The following is a 26,090-nucleotide window of genomic DNA, read 5'->3' on the forward strand; positions in this document are numbered from 1 at the left end:
CAAGCAGGAAAATGGAAGAAAGTGACAGGGGCTCTTCCCACCGGCTGTTGGTGGAAGTCCAACACACCGCTTGATGCGACAAATTGGAGTTGTACCCTATCAGCCTACATTTATTTAAACCGTTACTTGGGATGTTACTGAAAAGTAAAAAAAGGAATTGTCTAACACCAATGGCTGGCTCTTTCATTGAAAAAAATACAAGCAAACAATGCAACAACTAATTTCTTAGTCATTACAGTTAAAACTGTTTTACTTCATTCCTTCAAAACACATGATTAGTATTTAAGTAAGCTTATCTCACTTGTTAGGGTTAAGAAAAAAAGAAAGGCTTTACTAAAGTCATGACATTTATTGGTAATTGTTCATGCATTCAGTGTGACATCCAATTAGAAACAAAGTGACGATAAACTATAGTGATATCTGATCAATGTCTAACCAAGCATTCTATTTGAAGATCTGTCAATGATTTTTGGTAATGCCAGATGGCCATGTGTCAGTATTGATCGTGTTCACACTGCTTTAATATGATCCAACATTGGCTTTACGTCCACTCATACAGCCCACACCATTGTTACAGGCATTGTAGCTAAAAATCTGTCTTCATCATTGTTGTTGGTGCTCTGTTTATCTCCCTGTCTCTCTTTTTGCATTTCCCACTATCACCTCTGCATGCACCAATGCATGTTTGATATTCCATCCCAAATGCCAAAAAATGTAGTTAGGCCTATTTGTCAGGCAAATGATTAATAGGTGGATGAAATGCTGTTTCTGGTATCTCTATCTGCTACCTCAGTAACCTTTGTCGTATTCAAGGTGGACAGCATGCTGATTTTTACCACAGTGAATGTCTCAATTATTCACTGTCACTGTCATATTGATTTCAGTAAAATTAACTACACGGCGGGGTCCACCTATAGGTCAAACACAGGAGAATTTAAGCAATCATTTTACACAATACTTCAAACTTCAACAGAAAATTATAAGATAATGATCATAGATTAAAAAAATAATAATAATCACTACCATCCTGACCTACGATTTTGGCTTTCGACTCTTGCTACTGTAAACGACCTCAACTGGGCGTATGGAAAGAGCTGTTTAAGTGTGCGTTCATTTTAATTTTTTATAGGCCATTTTTAATTCTCTCGTATATTCCTAAAATCACCACACGTGCAGCCTGCATTTTTCTTACTTTACTGCACAGGGAACATATACAGTCTTTCTGTGTGTGTATATATATATATATATATATATATATATATTATTTTTTATTATTTTTTATTTTTATTTACTATCAATGAAGGTTGCAGGGAAACTAAAACACGTTGTCATTACATTGTGTATTACTGGAAAGATTACCATCAAGTGTTGCCACATTAGAATCGCTTGAATGAGCAGCATTTTCATAATTGAGCTACCCACCGACGTGTGCTGCTCAGGGGGGTGTGGACTGGCTGTTATCAAACTAGTGTATATGTGTGTGGTAAAGAGAGGCGGTTACACATTGCTTGTGAGTGTCTGTGTGTGTGGAAAGAGAGAGAGAGCGCACGCTCCAGGTTGGCGCAGGCACCGGTCCGGGAGAACAGAGCGTTGTGCGCGGCGGCAGCATGGCTTCGTCTCACGGGAGGAACGACATGCGGTTTGCCGACTGGATGGCAAGTTTACCACCGAGCATGCACACCATCCCTCTCACCAACTTGGCTATTCCGGGTAGGTGCTTCATTACGATATCTCTTGGTGATCGGGTGAGGAGCGTGCCCATGTCTGTCTTTACCCACGCGCAATGCATGCATCTGCAGGTGATAAGTAGCTTGCTGTGTTTGAGCGATTTGAGTTTTTACACTTGTTTTTGAACTGCTTTGCAAATGTGTACGTTTTACTTTGCACCCTGTGCATTTCTGCGACTTTAGTTTCGTTGCCCCTCATTGCAACAAAAGGTGAGACCTGTTGCGCAACGTAAGAAGTGCCATGTATTTGAAACTGTTCCATCTTTCTCTAGATTTAGTCCGTTTACTTTAGGTCACAAATACCACCAAGATGATTTCAGGCTTATTCATCTAATATTCTGCACGATCAGAAAACCTAATAAAAGAATAACGTCATATGGAGCTACATCAAAGATCCAGAAATGACAGCTGTACCACGCTGCTCTGTGTAGTGTTAGCCCTTTGGGTTAAGTGTGTTCTTGGGTGGTGGCCACAGAGAGGAAGAGACAAACAGAGAGGGATTTAGTCCCTTCAACCTGATAATGGACTCCTTCTCATAGAAAATGAGCTGTTGGACCTGTAGCCATTCATTGCGCATGTCTCTCTCAACTCCATTCAAATTGGAAAGTGTGGTTGTAAAGCACACCACAGATCTGACTGATGGAATTGCTTATTAGCAGCCAGTTAATTCCATATCTGCTGCCTGGTGATAATCACACCTCCACACAAAGCGCTGTCATTCTTCTTCTTTTTAAATTCCTGTGTATCTAATCCTTTGCGCTCATCCCTCTTTTTTCTTCTTTCCAAATTTTTTCTCTCTCTCTCTCTCTCTCTCTCTCTCTCTCTCTCTCCCCCCTCTCATCCTTTCTCTCTCTCTCTCTCTCTCTCTCTCTCTCTCTCTCTCTCTCTCTCTCTCTTGCTCTCACCACCTAGGATTTGATACCTGGTGTGTTCAGGGTTGGCATGTGCTATGATGGCATTTCAAATGCAGATGGCTTTAAGTTTAGTGTCCAAGACGGCGTATTATCAGCACTGACCATTGCGTGTATGGAAGCCAAGACACATGCCATTCATTACAGGTCTAATCAAAATACCATGACGGACACAAACAGCACGGCATGTATGTTCTGCATGGATCACGTATACATGTGCTTGTTCTCAATGCCAATGCAACATGCTCTGTTCCATTTAATTAGGCATCATTACTTCTCATTGGTCCTGCTCCCTTAAGCACAGCTCAACTGAGTTTATCCTCCATTTGGAAACAGACTCTGTATCCCCTGATTCTCTGCACTTTGCTGTGTCACACCATTGGTAACATAAATAATTGTCATAGATGTCATAATCTGCAGGATTTTAAGAAAACATTTTCAGCACTGATCATGTGTTCTTCTGCAAATGCGCGTATGACTTATTTTTCAAAGTGTGTCCACCTATCACGTTTTTTTTTTTCATTAAAAGCGTTTGCTGAGGGCAGAATTTAACAGGAATAGACAAGGAACTGCATCATGTCCTCAATGGGTTTGGCACTACCACCGAGTTGGAGTTGAACAAGGATAATAACACACTTCATGTTAGATTCTCTGTGGGGCATAACCCTCAACATGCAGCCTCTGTGGCTGTGGTGATTCAGTAATGCTTTTTTGTTTTTCAGGGAGGGAGAAAAGCCGTATCACCAGGCGACAGCTTCATTGATCCAGGCCAAAGTGTTTGGACAATTTGGAGCACTTTAATATTGTCGGGGGGGGGGATGTGATGGCATGGTGCTGTTGTCAAAAACATAAACAGTCCCCACTGAGTCTAAGTTGCCAATATTGCACAGCTGTACTCATTAAAATACATAATGTTGCATATGATTGCCAATTATGTGTTACAGGTTTTATAGTAACAGAGGAGACTTAACTTGTATGATTGTAAATTATGTTCACAGAAGTGTGAAGAAAAAAAAATTACAATCCACAGAACATATTATAGATTCTTTAAAAAGCATTTGTGTTATACAGAAAACAGTCGCTGCATTTCGGAATCTACTTACCTAATGTGCTGTTGCTGTTACCGCTGACTTGGCTCTACCAAGCATGGCATTTTCAAGGTGAAAACAATTTCAGAAAACCACAGCACACATAACAATGTGAATGCTGATCACCTCTGGTGCAAATCCTTGGTCAAAATGATTAAAATTTTGCAGTCCATTTCGATTTGTTAGTTTATTTGTTACTCTTATTGTTTGTGCAAGCGAGGTAGGCAATAAGAACTGATTAAATTTCCCCCACAAAGGGGTTAATAATCCAGAACATATTGCCTCATTTCATCTGATAGATGTGGGCCTGCAAACTGTGAGCACCCAGTGAATCAAAGCAAAAGTATTTACCTGCATATACTGTGCTGTATGTAACGTAGAATTAACTTAATTTACAGGAAACTAAAATTGTTTTCGATTGCAGAGCCTGCAAATAAAGAGAGAACTTTATACATAACATGCAGAGAAATTTCAAAATTAAGAGACACTCTTAGTTCAAGAAAAATTGTGGAAAAACACCATGAAGATACATTAAAGATATGTTCACAGGCAAAAGGATTAGCAATAAAAGACTTGTAATGAAGGATAAACTTTTACTGAATCTTTGGAGGGTAATTTTTAGTTATCCTTGGAGGTATGGATTTGAAAAAGGATTGAAACATTAATCCAAAATATCTAAGGGGCCTTGAAGTGAAGTTAAACGTGTTTTTTACGTCGTCTTTTATTTTTTAAATAAAGGCCTTCAAATCAATTCTTTATGTAATTGAAAGCCAATAAAGGGAAGCCAGTGCAGACGAGAGGATGGTCTCTGATCTTGATGAGTGTTGTTTTTCCATTCATGCTGCAAAAGCTGCAGGCGAGATGAGGTCGACTGACTGACTCCCACAGACAAAAAGCTCCAGTAATCAATAGGGAAACAGATAAAGGCATGTCTCCAGATGCTTGCATGAGAGAAAATGTTCAGATCTACAAGATAGGAAAATCCACCTCTTAGGACGAAATGGCAATTTTGAGAGGTCAAAAAGGGGGAATACATTTGTCTGAGCTACAGACAGACTTTTAGCTTCTTAAATCCTCTAGACATTGTTTTAAAAAATGGCAAATGCATACATGTTGCAGGGATATATCTTTAGTGTTAGCAAAATATGCAATTTAACAAAGCGTTTTTAAAGTTAAATCCTGAGAAACATATTTCCTGAGTAATTAACAGGCTCTAACATAGAGCCCTGTGGTACACCAAAAGCCTTTTACACCAATGTTTTTAAGAGTTGCCTTTTCATGCGTGTCGCACAAGGCAGGAGGTACTCTGTCAGACATTCTCTGAACAAATGCATTCACAATATTAACATGACAGTGAAAAAATAAAATACAGACAAGCAGGAAAGCTCATGAGGAAGCTACCCTACATGTGATTTTAAAGATGCCATCAACGAGGTCTTTTGCTTGCATTACATGCTTTAATAAGTACCTGGCCTGTATACGCATTACTTCAATAAGATAAAACACAGATATTGAAGGCTAACATGCAAGTTTGTATGATCTCTGGTTCAAGTGATTCAGCAAGTTGTGTTTCCTGACATGCTCCTCAAGGCAATGTCAGAGCAGGTTAAAGAATGAAGTGCTTGTGGGAAAGAAGATGGATGCAGAGGTAAACAAAAAGTTTTCATTTCCATCCTTAACCAATCATTCCTGTAGTTAAGAGAGACAAATTGCCGCAGGGTCAAATTCTGAATTTAAAAAAAAGAAACATAGTTGAGAAAACAAACGATTCTTGAGATCGATATTGTCGAGAGCTACCGCTTAGGTCCAACTGAATTAAAATTGTATGATTTTCAGAGTCCAAAGATGCCAATAAATTATTTGTCACCCAGTGGAGAACTGACTCAGAGCTGTTGTGAAACCTAAATGAAATTTGTCCAAAAAAGGAGATGAGCTGTGAAAAGACACCATCGGAAAACAAATAATTCCAAAAACACAGAGGTTATTGAGGACTGTCACATTAAAATTGTGTTTTCTAATCATGAGGCAGCTTGCGACATAGTGAATTGTTAATTTAGGAGTTAACACAAAGTAAGAGTTACTCATTATCCTGTGAATCATAATATTATGCAGCAGCCGAGGCAGTGTGATTAATATGTAAGGATAATACATATTTTCATAAGCATAATCCTGCCAGTCCTCTGCTGGTCAGAAGTACCTTGTTTGTGAAAAAAGAACACGTTCAGACATAACTCAGCTCTCTGTGTCGGCCTAACATGCCTCTTTGACTTCGCGCCGTGCCAACCAATCAAGTTCAGTCGGATGTCTTGTTCCTGTTCTACTCTACAGTGAACAGTGGAATGGGTGAGGTTGTGATAGCGGATTAAAGTTGGAGGTCATACAAGGAGGTGAATTAGAGGAAAGGGTTATCTGTTTCCTTTCCTAAAACCAGTAGGAGACATGGTGGGCTGTTTTTTTTTTCTTCCTGTGGCTATTATTAGATCACCTAGGTGAGTGCTGCAGACTGCCTAGCTGCAGGTTCCTCTGACTGAGGTAGTCAGCAAAGCGAGGTTGCCAGAGGTACTGTGATTCTGTCACAATAAAATCAGACTTTACAGGAATGAGGAATGGCTGTCAGAATTTCAGTGCTTATAAAAATAAATTGGATTTGGAATATTTTTGGTATGATGATTTGGAGACGTCGCTGACAAGAGCATGTGGCTTCAACCTGAATGTATTTATGTTTTTATCAGGCCAAAAAGACGCTGAACTACAAATACAGTTTCGTTAATAATCTGAAATTTTGATTTTCTGAAATTCTAAAGCAACCATTCTTTTGGACAGCAGGAAAGGACAAACTTCAAAGAGTCACAGACACGGAGCCTTGAAATAAACAAAAAAATTAAATCCTTTTTTTTTTAATACAATTTAATATTTAGTGTTCTGTGTTTCAGTGTTTTAAAAAAAACAATTAAACAATTGGTTTAAGCATGGACCAATAGGAATTTTAAGAAGTTGAGTTCTGACTGGTAGTTTCCACACGATCTATGCGTGCTACATTCCATCTGCACCAATTATTGCACCCTTTCTAGTCCTAGTCAATGCATGTGCCTGCAGTGTTACTTCGCTCCAAACACACACCAAACAAATTTTCAATGGCTTGTCCGTGACAGGAAGTCAGACAAGGGAATGCACAGAGCATCGAGTCAATTTCAAAATAAAACGGAATATACAGAATCATTTATCCCATTACTTTAGAGACAATGTTACCTGTTGTTTGTATGATATTGTCATTCAGTTGTGATCTTGTGAACCCATGAGTCCAGCTGCTCTGGCTGCAATCTACCATGATTAGGCTTCTGTGACAGACTAGATAAGAAAATTACAATTTGTTTGATTTCATCTCAGCAGTAGAATTTCTCAGAGGGATAAAAGACCCCAGAAATACGAGATTGCCTTTTGGAAACCAAAGTGTGAGATATTCATGACTCATGGGAGGCATACTTAAAGTCTCCAATAGCTGGCTGTGACTACTTAAGGATTTACTAGAGGTATACAATACAATGAATACAATACTGCAGGAAAAGGAGACGACAATCGTATTAAGTTTAGACGACCTTGCAGTGCGATAAGATCAAATCCATTGCAAAAGAGGCGTCTCCATTTGTGTCAGCTCCGCCGGGGTGGACGACAAGGCCGGCCACGGACTTCTGGCTGTAAATCTTTCAATCAGTCACTTGACTAGTTCATGTGCTGCCACTTAACTCCCTGCAGAAGAAGGATGAATGGTATCAGATGCAAGGATTAAACTCTGGCAGTCGAGCAGGATGTTTTAAGGGCAGGAGCTCAGCCGTCAAATAGATATTAGAAAATCAGAGGGTATGAAAGTGAAATCAAACAAAGGAGGAGGAAATACTTTAGTTGTGTTAGAAACAGAATCCTTCTTAGACACAATGGGAAAAATATGTTATAATCCATTTATAGTTCATTTTAGCTTGATCAGAGTAGTGTTTGACTTGTAGCTGTTTCTTCCTGGTACGTTTACGTTTTTAAAAAAATTACGCCAATTTACATTTTTCTTCTAGCAGATATAACTTAAAGCAAAGTGTGTTATATGATATTATCATTATTAAGTCTTTTGTGAAAACATTAGTGAGATCAACTTAAAGACGTGGCTCAGTATGGATACATTTCTCACAAGGCTTTTACCTCACTGCCGGTGTTCTGTCAAATTGCGCTTCTTTGTCAAAAATGGCAACTGTTGCACAAATCGCTATCTGCTTGTATCCCCAATCAACCAACCCTCCCAAGACACAATGACTTTATATAACATCACTACTTAGTCCATAGGCATTGTAAGAACCTCTGTGAGCATGATTTGACACACTATTACAAAACCTTTGTTCAAGATCTTAGAAGAAGGATATCTCGATAGACGAATCATTTTAAATGTCAATATTAGTAGCACCATTTGCTCTGTACAATAAAGGGAAGCACAATTTGATCATGGATGTGGTGCCTGATGGTGCACTGATCCAACTTTTTGAGCATTCGTCGTTCATTTCTTCTCTGTTCGTCTGGGGTGGTGTCTGAACTTCTCATTTACCTTTTGAATCATTCGCTTCGCAGAAATTGCATGAAGTTGTAGAAGTTGGCAGCATAAAAAGTGTGAAATGCATCCAAATTGATTAGCCTTTATTGTTTACTTCCACCGTGCTGTGTTGGCTCTTACTAGCAAATTTCACAGGCCTACCAGTGCACTGATGACAGTTAAAAAAACAAGAAAACAATTAGCCCAAGCTGAGATATAAGTGGTTTGTGCACAATGCCACTTGAAAATGATGAAAATGTGCAGTGAGGTGGAAGACAAAGAAAGACTGAAGAATAGAGCGCTGTATGAGTGGAGTTATGGAGCAACTCTTCAAAAATGACTATAAAAGCATACATAAGAAGATCCATGCTGGGAGAGTGGGGAGTGAAGAGGCTGGGGAGTGTGAAGCTCATATCTGTCTGTTCAAACCTTCACACTGTCTCTCCTCTCCTTAGCATCCTCAGGTGCTTTTTGAAAGCGTCCCCGGTGAGCATTAAGGATTTTTTATGAACAAAAAGGCGTGACCCATCAGTTGTTTTTCTCTGGAATGGTCTTCTCTCATTCAGCAGAAATGACTCAGTTAACAGAGGTCAATTATCCAAAGTAGCAAATAAAACCTCTATAATGCTCATCCCCCTTATCAGTATGACCGTTAAGTGAATCTCTCTTATCATTGTTTCAGCATGTATCTCTCTCTCTCTCTCTCTCTCTCTCTCTCTCTCTCTCTCTCTCTCTCTCTCTCTCTCTCTCTCTCTCTTTTTTTTTTTTTTACATCTTCCTTTCCCCAGGAGGACGTGAGCTGCTTTGTGTCCTTGTCTAACATGTGACTATGTTGCAGGAAAAAGTTCACATCCTGCACTTAAGATTGGTCTTTGTGTGTCTGACTTTCTGTCATAGCAAAACCAATCAAACAGTATGAGGTCATACAGTTTGGACACATGACAAACAACAGGCGATGGCCCTTTTAATCAGTATGATCAGATGAAACTGAAGAAGAAATACCACATCAGCCTTAAAAATCAAATGATGCACTTTGGATTGAGAGAGAAAGTTTAGTTTGATGTTGTTTTGTCCACAATGAAAGGATTGATGTAGGTTTACTTGAGATAGCATAAGTCAAAGGCTTGCGTGATCGCTGTGTAATTATCCACCCATGCATGATAGCATACCACAGCTAGTCTTAGGGCCTGTATCATTGACTGTGCTTTTTGCACCATTTGCGCCCCCAAAACCTCATTTACAGAGTGCTGACTCGCTAATTGTTGCTAGATCATATAATTGAACTTCTGCTTTCATCTGTAGTGTTAGGTAGTTTGGTTTTAATTGCTCCATACCTTAATATGTTCCTTTACTGAAGGAATATTTCCTAGAAAACTTAAAAACAACAATGTATAGGAAGCAAAAAGCTGATGTCTGAAGTCTTACATATTTTCTGTTTTGATTGGTCGTTGAGGAAAACGTGACATTGATGTGTACATTGTTGTTCCTAAAGAGAACCTTGTTTAACCCAGGGTGAGGCCATTTCTGCGTTCAGGAAGTTGAAAACATTGAACTGAATTGTTTTTTTGTTGAAAGCTTCCAGTAAGGGAAAAAAAAACAGCCTTCGTGGACACAGGACACATTTCACATATGCACACCTGAATATTTTTTTGAAAAATTCAGGCAGACTACTCCTGAAATCTTTCTGAGTTAAAAATTCAAACATGCACCTGATAGCAGGAGCGATCAGGAGCATTTGAAGGTCTTAGGAAGCAAGACATGTAAAGAAGTAAAAATACTATTAAATCCAGGTAAAGTCTGAGTGGAATATTTGACTGTTTGCAGTCACACATGCAGCTTCCTACAAACATTTCTGGAAGTTTTCAGGTGTTTTGTGCAAGTTTGAAAGCACCATTAGATCATACTTTTAAGTATTATTTCTGGGAATCAAACTGCTAAAGAGCTTTCAAACGTTTTGAGTTATTGTTGTGGTTGACGAGAATGAAAGGGAGATGACTCAGATCTAAGACACAATCATTTGCTGAAATTTGCATGGGCGAGAAAATTCATCTTCTGCACGGTTGGAGCTAATTTTCTTCCAATGTAAACCATAATCAATCATTTTTAAAGCTATTTTTTTCTGGAAACTCTCACTGCAGGAACTTATTGATGTTTTACACACATGAGAGAAAGACTCAGTTATGCTGTGAGTAGTTTCTTTCTGCAGTTGCCATCATGCATAGGCTTTTTTCTATTAGAGGTAGTGCTTGTTAGTAATGCACATGCAAGCTTTAATAGATTCCTATGTTGTTTAACATTCACTCCTTCTCTGAAGTTATACTATAGCATGAAACTTCAGGGTTGATTTAGATGTAAGAGCATGCACTTCTTTCCCTTACATATAATGACAGCATTTAAATCAACAGATGCAAAGCTAACACAGGTGCATGTCTCTCGTAGAGCAGAAATTATAGTTCAATGTATGCACAAAACAAATTCAATAGAATTACTGCATGAAAATCATGCCGTGTTTTGCAGTCGAAGACACAAAGAAGAGTCGTTTTCGGCAGCAGCAGCAGGGGCAGCTGTTGCGACTGGTTAAGGTCAAACTGCTACGCACTGACCCCGGTGGTACAGCTCAGCCTGTAGTGATGCTGCTTGCCCAGGGGCTCAGCTGTCTGCCCTGCTTATGGTCATTCTTTGGGCCCACTGCAGAGACCTGGCACTGGAGTATTAGCTGAAGGTCAATCGAGGCCCCTCTGTGTCTGTGTGTGTGTGTGTGTGTGTGTGTGTGTGTGTGTGTGTGTGTGTTTGTGTGTGTGTGTGTGTGTGTGTGTGTGTGCGTGTGCGTGCGTGCGTGCGTGTGCATGCGTGTGTGTAGAGAAGGGAGATTTTTTTGCACAAGAGTGAGGGAAGAACTTGATGACAAGAGGGAGAGAAGAAGAAAGGAGGAGAAATTGATTTTTGTGACAACGGGAGGAGGATACCTGAATTACTGTCACACTAATTAGCTTAACATGTGCGTGCGCGCGCACACACACACACACACACACACACACACTTTAATCTGTGCTCCCCTGAGGGTATGAAATGTGTTTATGATGCTCAAACAACAGGATAAATAGATGGATGGATGGATAGATGGATAAAATGAGCAAAGAGAGGAGCAAAGATTTCATACTTGCATGAAGTTTTGCAGTTAGTTTTTCCATTCACTACTCTTTCATTCACATCTGTTGTATTTGGTGAAGGGTTGGTGGACTTTTCTTTCAAAGCTTCCCTTCAGAATTGCATCAGTGATGCAAAACAACAACTCTAGTAGTAAATCGACACCAGAACGGCACGCCTTTTCCAATTGCATTACCTCCCGGAGGATTTTAGATTTGGACAATGTTAGGTGGGGGTGTTTCTCCTGTAATTGTTCCGTGATGAAATCGGGAGCCAGACTGTGGATTATCCCTGGGTTTATTTGGCGGAGGTCAGAACAAACAGCAACAGGGCACCAATGGAGTAAAGTCTTGCTTATTCACGTTTGCAGGCACAGCCTACAAATTCCTTTCCCAAAGATACGCTTCTACTAGGTTACTGTCACACATCAACATTTCTTCAGCCTCAGAAAACTCACAACCTTTTCAGCTCACAACAAACACATGGCTCCTATCCAAATCTAGATCTGCTGCTTTGAGGTGTTTGACAGGTGTGTATTACAGCTACACTGACCAAAAAGAAGAGTTACCCTATGGGTAGGCAACTTCAACATTTTACATTCACAAAAGTTACCAAGATGAATGAATTCATTAAAATAAATACTAATAGACAATCCCTAAAGATGTGTGCGTGTGTGTGATCTCTGATCTGCTTACACGTCCTCCTGCATACATTTCTTTAACTTCAGTCATATTTTGAAGGAGGTTTGAAGTGTCTTGTCTTTAATGTCCAGTTGAAGTTTTCCCACCTTCGAGCATAAACCTTAGTTTCCCTCTGTTAGAGGTCTATCAAAGTCTGCCTGTAAACCATTTGTCCTATACCGGACATTTACTTGAGATATAAAGTGTGTTTAGTCAAAGCTATAGTTTTTTATTTGAATTTACTTTTCAACCAAAGGCTCTGCAAGATGTCAACAGACCATATTACATATTAATGATCAAATTGAAGTCAACGTGTCTCTGGCTTTATTCCTAAACCAGGACCAACATTATAGATAGCTTCATATGAGTTGTATAAAACAAAAAAAAAGATCTTATCTAAAAGGAACTCCCCATACATTTGTGATGTGAAATAGCAAGAGGAAGAAAAGAAAGCTTTTTTTATCGGGAACCTTTTTCAGAAAATGTGACATTTGATGTAAGGGCTCTTTTCATCATTCTGTTTTTTTTTTCTGTCAGTCAAGAGCTTTGATTGGAATCTCCGATATCACTTAACAAATTCACGACTCTCATAAAGATGTGTTGACAGAAGTGTGTGGTTGTTTTTCTTGAACGGCCGCTGTATATTAAATATCTGCTTTAAATTGCATAAGTTTCCTGTTGTGTTGTTTAAATTGTTTTTGTTTTGTTTGGTTTGTGTTTCATTTGTATGTGAATTCTTATGGCAGCTAAGTTTGACAGGTCTCTGTTGTTAAAGATATCTTTAACCTCACGACCTTGTGATATTGTCAAGTATCTATTTCCAAGGTCAAGAATTAATACCGTTAGAACCCACTTATACTGAACTTTCGTACAAATCAAATGTACACATTTACACTCAGTGAAAAAACTACCCATAGCCCTTATTATATGTGCATATTTGCATTTTCCCTCTTGTAGTAGAGCCTTTAGTTGCTAACAGTAGCTTGAGGTGTACAAAACAGAGATCACCATCTGTCAATGTATCACAGGATTCAGGATTTAAAAAAACATATACACTGAAAGCTATGAAAGTAGAATGTGAAATATTAAGCACAACAGTGCTGCTCTCTGGGAGCTCTGCTCTGCCTGAGAAACACGATGGATGGATGAAACACACACTCACTTCTTTTCAAGTTGCCAGAGTTCATAACTTCAACCCCTGGATGCTTCTGTTTTCTTTATCAGTGTTGTTGCCATGGCACCAGGCTGGCTTCTAGCACTGACCTCACTCTTCCGACTGTGTCCCACCACAGAAATAAAACAGGCAGCGCCCAATACCTGCATGCACACTCATGTTTGTGTTGTGTTTTGTCCTTCAGGTTCCCATGATTCCTTCAGTTTTTACATCGACGAGGCGTCTCCTGTCGGCCCCGAGCAGCCCGAGACTGTACAGAACTTTGTTTCTGTTTTTGGCACGGTGGCTAAGAAGCTAATGAGGAAGTGGTTAGCTACGCAGACGATGAACTTCAACAGCCAGCTTGAGGCCGGGGTCCGCTTCTTTGACCTGCGTATCTCCACCAAGCCCCGAGACCCCGATAACGAGCTGTTCTTCGCCCACGGACTCTTCAGCGCCACGGTCAGCTTGGAGCACTGAATTTGGGTGTTTTTTAATGTGATGAATAATTTGCCATTCATTTGGTTGCTAAGGGATGTTTTGGCATTTGTGTGTATGTGGCAGCTTGTTTATGTGTAATAGCAGTGAGAGCTTAGTCATACAGGATTCTCCATGGATCTAAAGTGCATCACAGTTTTATATTTTATATCATGAGGTGATAAACAGGTATTTTGTATTCATGTGTTTTTCAATTTGTGTTTTTAAGGTCAGAGAAGGTTTGGAGCAGATCAGTAGTTTCCTGTCCGCTCATGCCAGAGAGGTCGTGTTCCTGGACTTTAACCACTTCTACGGCGTGCAGAACCTGCACCATGAAAAACTTGTGGCCATGTTGAAAGAGGTGTTTGGAGAGAAACTCTGCCCGGTCGTCTTCGCTCAAGAGGTACCGTCTGATTCAGATATGTTAAACACTAAACAGGCTGAAGGATTAAGTGGTGTTAAGTGAGCCAGAGGCTGGCCTCAAACACTCATTCCTGATGTTCCCTACCACCTTTGCGACTCTTGATTGTGAGAGGCAAATCACAGGAGCATTTCATTTTGTCTGTATTTAAAAGGATTCTGATAATTATTGTTTTCTCTTTCTGTGTTTTGATCACTTGAGATTCTGAATGATGGTTATTAAATCCATTCTGTGTGCCCTTTTGTTTAAAAGTCAAGTACAAAAGTCCTCCATGCTCAGATTTTCCCCCGTGCTACCACTTATATCATTGTTTTTCATGCTGAAAGCAATTTTTGCCTCTCGCTGTCTAACAAAAAACAACGTTATGATTTGAGCACTGTTACTTCCATGTTCCTCCTTTTGGTGCATCACAACTAAATTGTCAAAAATATTTATCTGCTTAAACTTTTGGAAACTGAGTGTTTTAATATGCAGAATTAAACACTATATAGATCTTCAGTCATATTTTTAACCAAAGGCTGCTGGGAGTGAATCAGAGCGTGCAGGGGTGGTCACTTCAAACAGGTCGGTGAATACTGACATTGTCAAACCTTTTTGGATGCAATAATTGAGTTGTATCTTACAAACAGACATAGTGCTGAGGACGCGACAGCAGAGGGACAGTCAAAATTGCAGAAATACAGTATGTTGGCAATGTATTTTTGTAACTTAGACAGTATGCAGGAGTTTGTTGCAATTTGGGAGAATTAAAATCGAGAAATGACTCAAGGAATTCTATTTTTGTTACACCAACATCGTATGACTTTCAAAATCCTATTGAAGTATAAAAATCTCCACCCTCTCAATCTCCCCCCACCTTGAGGTGAGGGTGTATTAGACGAACCTTGAAGGCATTAGCAACATCAATCACCTTAAAAATTCATCAACCCTTCATCACCTCCCACGTCAGAGTCACTGCTCCCAGACTATAGAGCGACTGCTGCTCACTGAGAATAAAATGTAGAGGAAAGGAAAAGGCCAATAGAGATGGGTGGATTCTGGGAAAAATAATGAACTAGCTCTCATTGATCTATTGAGGGCATCTCGGGTGGTTTTTAAATTTAGAAAAGACAAATGTCAAAGTGGTGTTCTGTTCTCCACTGGTACTATATTCACTTTTTCCACATTGCTTTAACTACATCTCCTCTACTACTCCCTTGTCGCCACTTCAACCTCAGAGCTGTTCAAAGATCAAATTTACCTAGTGCACAACTTTTTCTCCTCCAGCAGAGTTTGGCTTTTTGTAAGGTATAATATTGACCCACTGGAAGCTAATCCTCACCTCAGAGAGAAAATGAAAAGTCTTGTTTTTTCAACTGCTTTTTAACATTTATCATGGATTCTTTAAACAGCTACCAGGGCAGAAGAATTTGGTTTCCAAAGCTTGGATGATTTAGCCACGTTTACACCAAAAATATGAATATGACAGCAGTGCAAGATTCTCATATACATACACTGTTGAAGAATTACAGACTAATCAAAGTAAACAAAGAGACTTCCTTCAGAACAGCATGTATCCTGGTGTAACCACATATTTTGACAGATAAAGGTCTCAGTTAGAGGCCCCTATGCATTTAATGCTGATTAGTTAGCTGATGAAATATATGGCGAAAAGGCAGCAAGACACATCTGTCCAAGACAGACCAATGATGTTGGTATGTGCACAAGTCTTGCATTGGTTTGGCAAAATATTATAAAACGCAAAGACAAATGAGTGATTCTTAACTTGAGTTGCTTTTCTGTTTTGGTTTGGAAATAATTGAAGGTCTATCTCGTATTGACGCTTGTCCTAAATACATTTATTTTTGTTAAAATATTGATTCATTTCACTAATCATACATATTTAAGTTTGTGTTGCTTTTGTTTACTTGAAAAGACATACATTTCCATACATGTAATTAAATAAATAGACAAAGCGGCTTTATAAACAGGGGATGCAATTCATTAGACAATTATTCCTCCTACTTTCTTTCCTCCATCATTCCAATTAACAAAAAGCTTATTGAGTAGATGTCCAGGTACTTTCCAGCTAAATGTTCTCTTGTCCTCCTGCTTCGTTGCTCATATTCCCCCCTCCCCCTCCAGGTGAGTCTCCAGTATCTGTGGGAGAAGGAGTTCCAGGTGCTCGTCTTCTACCATCACCCCATGGCCCTGGACGTGCCCTTCCTGTGGCCGGGCCAGATGATGCCATCTCCCTGGGCCAACACCACTGACCCAGAGAAGCTGGTGCAGTTTCTCCAGGCGTCAGTCACTGATCGCAGGTCTGACATCTTTTACACTGTGGCCACTCTGTTTCATCATGCGGGAACTGAAATGGGACAAAAAAAATTGAAATACTTCTCTATGTTTTTTTGTTGCAGGGTCATTACCCATGTTTAACCTTAAAGCATTAGAAACCCTTCGTCAAATCATGATTGACCATTGTAGAATTGTTTGATTTATGGTCATGATACTTTCATTTTGAGTTCAGAATGTAAGATTTCTTGTTCTTCACTGAGTTCAAAAAGCTATGACCTAAAGATGTTTAGAGGCGGTCAATGCAACAGTTTTTAAATCTTAGTGGATTTGATTGTGAAGATACATCATTAATAAAAACAATCAAATGTTTTACCATCTACAATTTCACACATTTAAATATTGAACTGATTTTTAAAACAAAAGAAAACCAAATTATGTGCATAATTATTTTTTTAACATTACTTTTTTTTCTGTGTGGGCTGATAAAATAATTCCTTCTGAAGTCAAGCGGGGTTTATAAATATACTCTGCTGCAGGTACCATGAGGTTTTTTACATAAATAATAAAGCTCTTAAGCACCAAATGAAGACAAATGGAATATAAAATACTTGAAAGATAAAGAGTCTCAATGCTTGATGTGTCCTCTGCAGGAGGAAGGGGACCTTCTTTGTGTCCCAGGTGGTTCTGACACCAAAGGCCAGCACTGTGATGAAGGGCGTGGCCAGCGGACTGAGAGAGACCATCACAGAAAGGTGTGTGCACCAACAAAGAAATCAGTACAAAAGTTTATATTCATGTGGAGTATAACACTTGGATTGACAAGGATTCAGGGTGAGCACAACTTGTGACAAACAGGAGTAATGAATATATACACAGGCAAAATTACAGCAACATCTCAGGTGACAGAAATGACAGGAATCACCCAAAACACTTGATGGCACACATTTACTGGCGGGTACATCATAAGCAAGTCACATTTGCATTTTGTGATTGAATCCAGATTCATGTTCATTTCTATAGATATCCCCAGGCGTAATATCAACTAGTTGACTCTCTGTATTATTATTATTATTGTTTTTATATTATTAAGATTTTTTTCCCCCCCTGATTTAACCTCAGTTTTGTTTTTCAGCCTTTCTTAATGTCACTCGTTCGGCAAAACAATCAGCAACAAAACAATCAATTTTCCTGCCATGAATAATTCATTTGATGGCTCCTCTATCAGCCGTTCTCACCGGGTGCTTGGTTACTTTGATATATGCAGTCTTTCTTATTCCATCCATTCGTTTTGCCAAACTGCATGTGTGGAAGTCAACAGCGCAGGAAAGCAAAGCATGGGGAAAAGACATTTTGTCACATACAGTAAGAAGCTGGGCGAGGCTTTGCAGCAGTAACACCCTGCCCTGTTGCACAGATCACTTGAACATGACCAGCATCTGTTCAATGTCATCCACACAGCTGGCGTCTGGCTTGCAGATCTCCCATGCTGTGCGAAAGAGATCTTTTATCACAGCGTGCACCCTTTCTGTGTTCAACCAACCAACCATAAGTCATCAGCTTTTTCCAACCCCGTCTATATCTCTCATGACTTTATTTCCACTTCCTGCTTTTTCACTCTTACTTCCACACGTGTGTGTGTGTGTGTGTGTGTGTGTCTGACGTGTGTTTTCTTGCATCCTCCATTCTCAGGGCACTGCCGGGTATGATGCAGTGGATCAGGTCACAGAGACCCGGGGAGAGTGGCATCAACATTATCACAGCTGACTTTGTGGAGCTCGGAGAATTCATCAGTGCGGTCATCACTCTCAACTATCACCTGGACGACGAAGACGATGATGCCCCCTGAGGGACCAAAAGGGGGATGTCAGGGAGCATGGACACCACCAGGAGGTTTGGTGTGCGCTCTCACTCTTTTCTCTTTGGCATTTATTTCATGAAGGGAGCCGCACTGCTCCTTTCATTTTCTTTAGGGCTATAGTGAATTGAGCGATCAAATTGGGAAAGGTGGCTGAGTTAAGAGAAGTTTGGATTTGGAGAAACATTCCAGATGTTTGGTTGGAGCACAACGAGTTATGAGGTTCTCTTTGTTTCCTATTTTGGGGAGATTTTTTCAAAATTAAATCTGTGTGACTTCAACCAATCAAACTGTAGGCCTGTGCAGGTAGCTACCGTTTGTTTGTCTTATTTGGAAAATCCAAGAGAAGTTTATTTGTTCTAGCAATATACATCCCTGGTCAGAATTGACGTTTGTTTCTTTCTGGAAGAAAACAAAAAAACAAGCTGATTGAGTGATTTTTTTAAAGTCATTGTCTTAATTATAAATTTAGACCTGAAAATAATAATTTTATGTTTCATCGGCAGTACTCTCTTAAGTAACAGTCAGTAATTGTCTCTAAAGTCAGGCTTCAACCAAGACATCAGACACCTTTGTATATTATTAAACTTCTGATTCACTCACTGGAAAAAGGCAAGTTGAGTACAGCCTGACCTGCCAAGAAAAAAAATAAACAAATCATGCCATGTGCACTTTATCTTTTTGTGCAGATAAATAAAAAATATTTTTACATTGATTTGATTCGGACAGATGGAAATTGCATCAATGCTACAAGTCATTTGTAATAGCTTGAAATGAAGCGTGACAAATGTATCCGAGAGTGTGGTGGGTGCAGAGTCGTGATAGCTGGGTATAAAAATACAGTACAGCTGGGTGCTGGAGTCTATCCGCTATCTGTGTCTCCTCCGTCGAATACTGGCTCTTATGTGTGCGTCTATAGTTACCACTGCACTGTAGTATATATACATATGAGTCATCTTCAGATGTATCACAGTGTTGTGTCTTTCATAATAAAAGGTGATAAAGTTGCTTTACAGTCGTTTAAAAATCGGTTTTCTTTCAAGTCAGAAAAGACATCATCGTTCTGAGTCAGGATGTGTTGCTGTAACTGCTGTGCTTTGACACATGGGAAATAATACAAGCTCCAGTCATCGCTCATTGGTGTCCACTTTATTTGATGTTTCTAAATGTTTCATAAGTTTCCAGAATCCTGCTAGTGCGATAAATTTACAGTAGTGCACTTTCATGTTGGATGTCTCCAATGCATCTTCTTTTACCCTACAGTGTGCCATTTGAGATGGATACAAACAAATAATTTAATTGTAAGGTTTTTAAACTGTGCGTTAAATAAAACCTCACACTGCTCGAATATCTACATACCTTCATAGATCAGTGTGGTGCTCTCTGCAGAGAACGTAATCTGTAAGGACATCGCTGTCTTGTTTGGTCACGTAAAACCAATTTAGAAAACGTTACTCTTTTCATTCGTGAATGTACGTGTCTTGTGAGTAAATGTGACATTTTTTAAAGTCCTGATCTGGTGACTGAGCATCAGCTGGAAAGATATTTTTTGTACTGTATGCTTTTAATGTAATAATGAGTTCATGTTTTCAAGTTCAAACTGTACTTCATTCACTTCAGTGTGATTTAATGTAAAGTGTTTTATATTGATGAAGGTTTGTACATACTGTAATTGCAAATAGAATAATGCTGATGAATTGTAAATGATTGCAGTCATTGATTACCTTTTTTTCTTGACCTACAGCTTACAGATTGCTTCTTTGTTTTATTTTTTGTGCTGTGGGGCAAAACTGCTCAAATCTTTATGAAACCCAACTAGGTAACTTTAATTTGTGCAGTTGTTACAGTCGTGTCTTTCATTTGATTTGCATTGTTCTAAAAAGCATGGGATAATCTCAGCTTTCAAATGTTTTGACCCTTTAAGACCCGTCTTGAATCTACTTTACTTTAAATGTTGCACTGCTATTACCCCATACAGAACCCACACAAATAAAAGACCAGACAAGAATTGCAAATTGTGTTGTAAAGACTTTTGTGTCTTCCCTGGTCCAAATTGTTGTCATTGCTTTTATGTTCAGATGTAAAAAAAGAGACACTTGCTGTTGTAAAACTCAAAAACTTCTGTTCAAATAAGAGTGAGTCTGTTCTAAGTGGAAAACTGCCAATCAAATAAAGCTTTTATGCCTCAAATGTGACTTCATTATGTGTTATTTCAGCAGCACTTTGTCTTGATAATTGGTTGATAGGGTGCTTGATTTGGTAAATGGTCTTAAGCTTGTATAGTTCTTTTCTAGTCTTCTGACTACTCACACCCACCCACCTTCACACATTGATGGCAGAAGTTGCTAATTTAAAGTTTCTGTCTGAAGTGACTTAACCTATTCATGCACATTCACATGCTACCAACGGAGCAATTTGGAGCACGTTTATTTTATCTTGTTGGTGGGGATCAAACTGGGGATCAAACCCCCAACCTTCCGATTGAGAGACTACAGACTCTGAGCCACATCCACCCCTAAAACAATCCTTACAACATCAACTATTAGCATTATTTGATCCACTCTTCAAAAGGCAACACTCTAAATTCCGACACTTTTACAGCACTAAAGTTCAGCACTAAGGATCGTAAAAGCATCCAGTTTCCAGGGTAATGAGGATGGAGGAGAGTGGGCAGCCGCACTCAGGGTGACTTTCTGAGTCCGTGTTTAGTAACTCAGCATCCTGCAGCCAGGTGTTGCTGGCTGAGTGTCTCTTTGTCTGTGTGTGTGTGTGTGTGTGTGTGTGTGTGTGTGTGTTTTGTGTCAATCTTAATGCAGTAAAAATGTGTTATTCATTGATTTAATCTGTTCTTTTGTCTCGTGACTTATGCCATGTGTACATTCAGGAGTTGTTTGATTAAAACGAGTACTTGAAAAACAAAGAACATTGAGATCAACTCTCATAAAGCAGGGCTATTTGACTCCACACATTCACTGTCACAGGAAATATCATGTCATAAACATGAATAGATACTTCCCTTGCGGCTGCTTAAAGGAACAGCTGTGTTGTGTTGGTAACCAGAGGCCATCTGATTGGATAGACATTGGGGTGCTTTGACTGCTTTGTTTGAACATCACAGTAATGCAGCTGAGGGGAAAGCAAAAAAAGAAAGCAATAATTTATGTCCTTGGATTCACTTGAAACAGTCATTTACTGGAGAAGTGAGAAAATGGAAATGCACAGTGTTATTATTGTGTTGTTATTCATGTGTGAGTGTATGTGTTAGTCCGTCTATCTCTCTCTGTCACGATCACGCAGGCGGACACACAGTGAAGAAGGAGGAGGAGGAGGAAGAGGAGGAAGAGGTGTAGGAGGAAGAGATGGATGATGGAATTCAGACAGCTTAAAGAGGGGCAGCAACTAAGTGCACCGTTTCAGAAAAAAATATACGAGTGTGAGGAGGAGGAAGAGTCATTTCACCAGAAACTCATGATGGCACATGGCATATGACACAATGGAAACTCTGGTACAACAAGCTCAATTTTAATATTCAGAGAGAGAGACATTTAGCAAAAACAACATTAAAGAATACGCTCTTATAAATTAAACAAATGAAGCTGTGATTCACACCAATTAAAAAGCAGTAAAGATTAAAGAAGAGGGAGCGGAGGGAGCCTCAGGGTCACTCTTAGGGTAAGGGTTATAGATAGGGAGGTACAGTCATGGGATGTCACACATTTGGTCTGGTCGGGTAGCTCATTTTGATAGGTATGGCTTATACTGGAAAGTAGGGTAACCAATTCTGACAGGTAGTGTAGCTCAAACTGTCAAAGTTGTTGAATCTGTCAGGCAGGGTTATTGATGAGGTCAGGTACAGTGGCTCATTTTGACTGGCAGGCTAGTTCATTCTGACAGTTAAGATAGCTCAAACTGTCAGGAAGTGTAGCTCAATAAAGTAAGCCCCTACAGCTCACTTTGTTAGGTGTGGTAGCTCATTTTCAACCAGGTGGGAGATTTATCAGATGGAGACAGTTGCTAATTCGCTCATTCTAAAATGTAAGGCAGCTCAAACCTCAGGCAAAGTAATGTAGTCAGTAGAGTAATAAAGTTAAAATGCACTTTTTTTGAGTACAGTTCGCATTTAATATTTGAAATTTTATTTATTATGTATTTCTGTTAAGTATTTCTGATTTTTATCTTAATGAGTTATGTGTATGTTTCCTTTGGGAATTACATTTTTTGCTCTTTGTGGCTTCATACCTCCTGAGTTTCTGTACCATCAAAGTGCAGTTTTGCATTGCTGAGGGAGGAGGGACAGGGAGAGTTTTAAAGTGGCTAAATACATTTCCAGAGAATATATTCCTGTGTAAAGAAGCTGTTTAAATGCATATTGAGTGTCATATAAGAGATACTTTACGACATGCCGTAAATAAGACCTCACGTTCTTGGCCTGTATGCTGTTGCTGCTAGTTCGGAGTTGGAAGTAAAGCCTTGCACTACTCACAAAGATTTGTGTGGACCTTCAAATACTTTACATTGAGCATCAGTAAAGTGCATGTCTGGGGCGGCAGTAACTTGTTAGTTCATGTGTGTGAGAGGCTACAATAGGTCTCTACGATAACAGAGTGTGTGTGTGTGTGTGTGTGTGGGGGGGGGATAAAGGAGATAAGGAACTGGTACTGGGAGATAAGGAGGACAAGAGGAAAGACAAAGCAAATTCTCCCTGTTTATTTGGATGTCACTTAAGTGTCCTTAGATTGCGGTTTGCAACTTCATAAAGCTTTGCACTAACCAAAGTGTGCTACCACAACAATGCAGGCCACAGGAGGTTGCAGCTCAAGCCAAGAACAACTTTGTCCGCTGCTTGCTCTTAATGGTGCTTTTATGGTGTGTACTAATTCATAACTCTTCCTCTGAAAGCAAGCGCAGAAGGGTTGGAGGTGTGTCACTGGAGGAGAGCAGAGGCTTCACAATAGCAGAAGTGTTGCACTTCAATCTGGTGCTCAAGGACGACATCTACTGGATCGAGAAGTTGAAGACATTGTTGAAACATTGGGATGGTAATGAATAAACTCTCCTAGGTGGGACATTACAGTTAGAAGAAGCCTTCATTTTAACCGCTGAACTCTTGAGTCACACTTATCATCACTTTAATACGAAAAACAAACTTCATGAATACGGTTTACGCTTAAATCCGGGAGGAAGTAAACACATAAAATTCATTGACTTTGTCCTTGTGTCTCTGGTGGACCAAATTCTTGGGCAGATGGTGATCAAAGATGACCTCTGAACATCCTGAGCCCAACAGAAGCAGCACTAATGGAGGGCACGGTCTGGTGGCTTATTGTTGAGCCAACTGTTATTCTAGCCTGCAGTGCTGGGACTCTGCTGCTTACTGATGTACAGTAGCTGAGTCATTCAACATTGGCTGCTCATTTGAAGTCATGATCTCAGCCTATTATGCTTTCAATATGCATGAATTGTCTTTTCTTGTTTAACTGTTTATTATTATTTTACAGGGAGAATGCATATTAAAAAATGTGTCTGTAAATATACCAGAGTTACCCAAAAGGCAAATTTTCATCTGTTGTTCCTGGACAGATTTTCAGAGTGGGCTGCCTTTTGATTTTCTAGAATTTGAAGTCAATCAATCAATCAATCAATCAATCAAAGTTTATTTCTATTGAACATTTAAAACAACCTTGGTTGACCAAAGTGCTATACAGGCAGAAAGTGCTATAGTTTAGTTGTGTGATAATTAAAAAGCTACTGAGACTCCTTCTTGTACTGTACGTGAAACACATTGCCCAAAATTGAATAGATCATCAATGCCATAAAGCACACTGCTGGGAGAAAGCTCTTATTCTGATTTGCTTTTCATAGATCAAAGTCAAGACAAATTGTGCTTTGCTCTCAAATGGCTGTGTGACTGAAAAAATCCTCTTGAATAAAATGCCCCCCTTGGGGACCTTCACTTATTTCAGAGAAATTGAGCTAAGATTGTTGGCATGCAGCAAAATTGTGTCTTCTAAATTCCTCTAAGCCTCATTACCACTGCACCAACAGAAACCTTTTATCTTTCTTTGTCTTTTAAAATTGAGCCCTAAGGTAATTGACATTATTAACTTGAAGACAGGAATGAATTGTCTTCTGTGTATTGCTTTTACTTTGATAAATCACTTTATACTAAAACACATTTCATAATTCAAACATTACCATATAAATAAAATAAAATGTGCATAAAAATGTAGACGCATCAGGTGCTCCTCAAGGATAGAGGACAGAGAAGAAGAATAAGTTGAGTCAAAAAGCAGAGGCGCCGCTTGTCAACAGGCAAGGCAAGGATTTGCTCAGTGCCCCAGCTCAGTAGGGGAGGACTCCACCCAAAATGTGCACATTTTGCCACAACAGTTGACAACCTGCCTAGAGAGGCCCCATCTGACAGCACTCACTCTTGTTGATGTGATAGGCGTTGCATATCATTGCTGTGCAAACCAAAGTTTGTCAATGGAAGTGAACAAGGAAAGATGAAAAAAAAGAGGAAGAGGAAGAGGAAGTAATTGTTAGGACACTGCCAGACGTGATGGTGCCCTCAATTGATTTTTGCCTTTGGCCCCACCAGACTCTAGAATTGCCACTGTTGAAATGTGTGGACACATCACTGTCTAATAAAAGTTTTTTATACTGCGTTAGAGGGCCCCAGTCTTTGAGTTTGACAGCAATTTCCTTGCAAAGAACTTTGTAATCTGGACAGTCATTAAATTGTTAGCTATTAAATATAGGGTTCCCTTCTAAACTTCCCGTTTGTGAAGGACTTGCACATTACGGCCACCTGTTGGTATGGCAACAGATAGAACACAATATTATGATCCACAATTAGATGGAGATGTTGAATCTGAATTCAAATATGAGACTCTTGAGAAGAAATGTCTCCCTGCAGTGATACTGTTCTTCATCGTCCCAGATGTCCATTTTTTACCATGTGTACAATCATGAACAACAGCATTTACATTATCATTACGTTTGAACACAGTTTTTTGTAATGCCATAAAAGGGCAACATATTAGAAAACATTAAGTTTGGTTTTAAAGCTTAATAAACTCTCGACCTATCCATGACATTTCTCAGGCTCGAGTCCCATTTATTCAGCATTAAGGAGGAAACAGTTTTTAAATCTCTGTTGCCCTCCAGTGTTGGACAAATTAAATCACATCACAATACACAGATTCACAACTGGTCTGCTTTCAGTTGCTCTCTGTGCAGTTTCCTTTATGCAATCAGTAAATCTCTCCTTGAACAAAAAAAAGATAAAGCAAGTTGGTTTTTTTTAGAGAACTGATACAAAACTTTTTGCTCAGAACTCATTTATTGCACAACAGCGTTTGGCAAGCTAGAGCTTCTTTTCTGGTAAATGTCAGTATTCATCTGAGGTATGTGAGGTTAGGGAGAGTTATGCTTGGCCGTTACGAATGCCCACTGTGCAACATGTCAGGCTGGCTCTACTTAATGAAATGTAGCTATTAACAATATGATTATTACAAATGTGCTATGCTATCTTTGACATGTAACCATATACCTTTCAGAGATAAATATCCCCTTTTTAAAATAGTGCACAGTGCAGGATATAACTTATTTCATTTCTATGACACATAGGGATTAAGTGTCTTTCGGCTGTAGTAAATAGAAGTGTTCCAAGTGTTAAAACAGATTCAGATTGTCGTCCTGAGATGAGGGAAAAATTTGCTCTCAGTTTCAGAATGACCCCGCTGGAAGAGCTTACTGGAAGAAGTTGCTGGCACAGCAAC

The 26,090-nt window shown here is 39.4% G+C and overlaps 1 protein-coding gene across 1 annotated transcript; it reads left to right on the forward strand.

Annotated features, from left to right (window-relative positions):
- Positions 1-1,432: 1,432 nt before the first annotated feature.
- On the forward strand, positions 1,433-20,288 carry plcxd3 (phosphatidylinositol-specific phospholipase C, X domain containing 3). Its single transcript, XM_079344083.1, has 6 exons — positions 1,433-1,710; positions 13,482-13,738; positions 13,983-14,156; positions 16,299-16,474; positions 17,102-17,203; positions 18,141-20,288. The coding sequence occupies exons 1-6, from the start codon at positions 1,608-1,610 to the stop codon at positions 18,295-18,297; spliced, it is 969 nt and encodes a 322-aa protein (XP_079200209.1). The 5' UTR covers positions 1,433-1,607; the 3' UTR covers positions 18,298-20,288.
- Positions 20,289-26,090: the final 5,802 nt, after the last annotated feature.

This window comes from Symphodus melops (genome assembly GCF_947650265.1).
Source record: "Symphodus melops genome assembly, chromosome: 1".
Taxonomy (NCBI): Eukaryota; Metazoa; Chordata; class Actinopteri; order Labriformes; family Labridae; genus Symphodus; species Symphodus melops.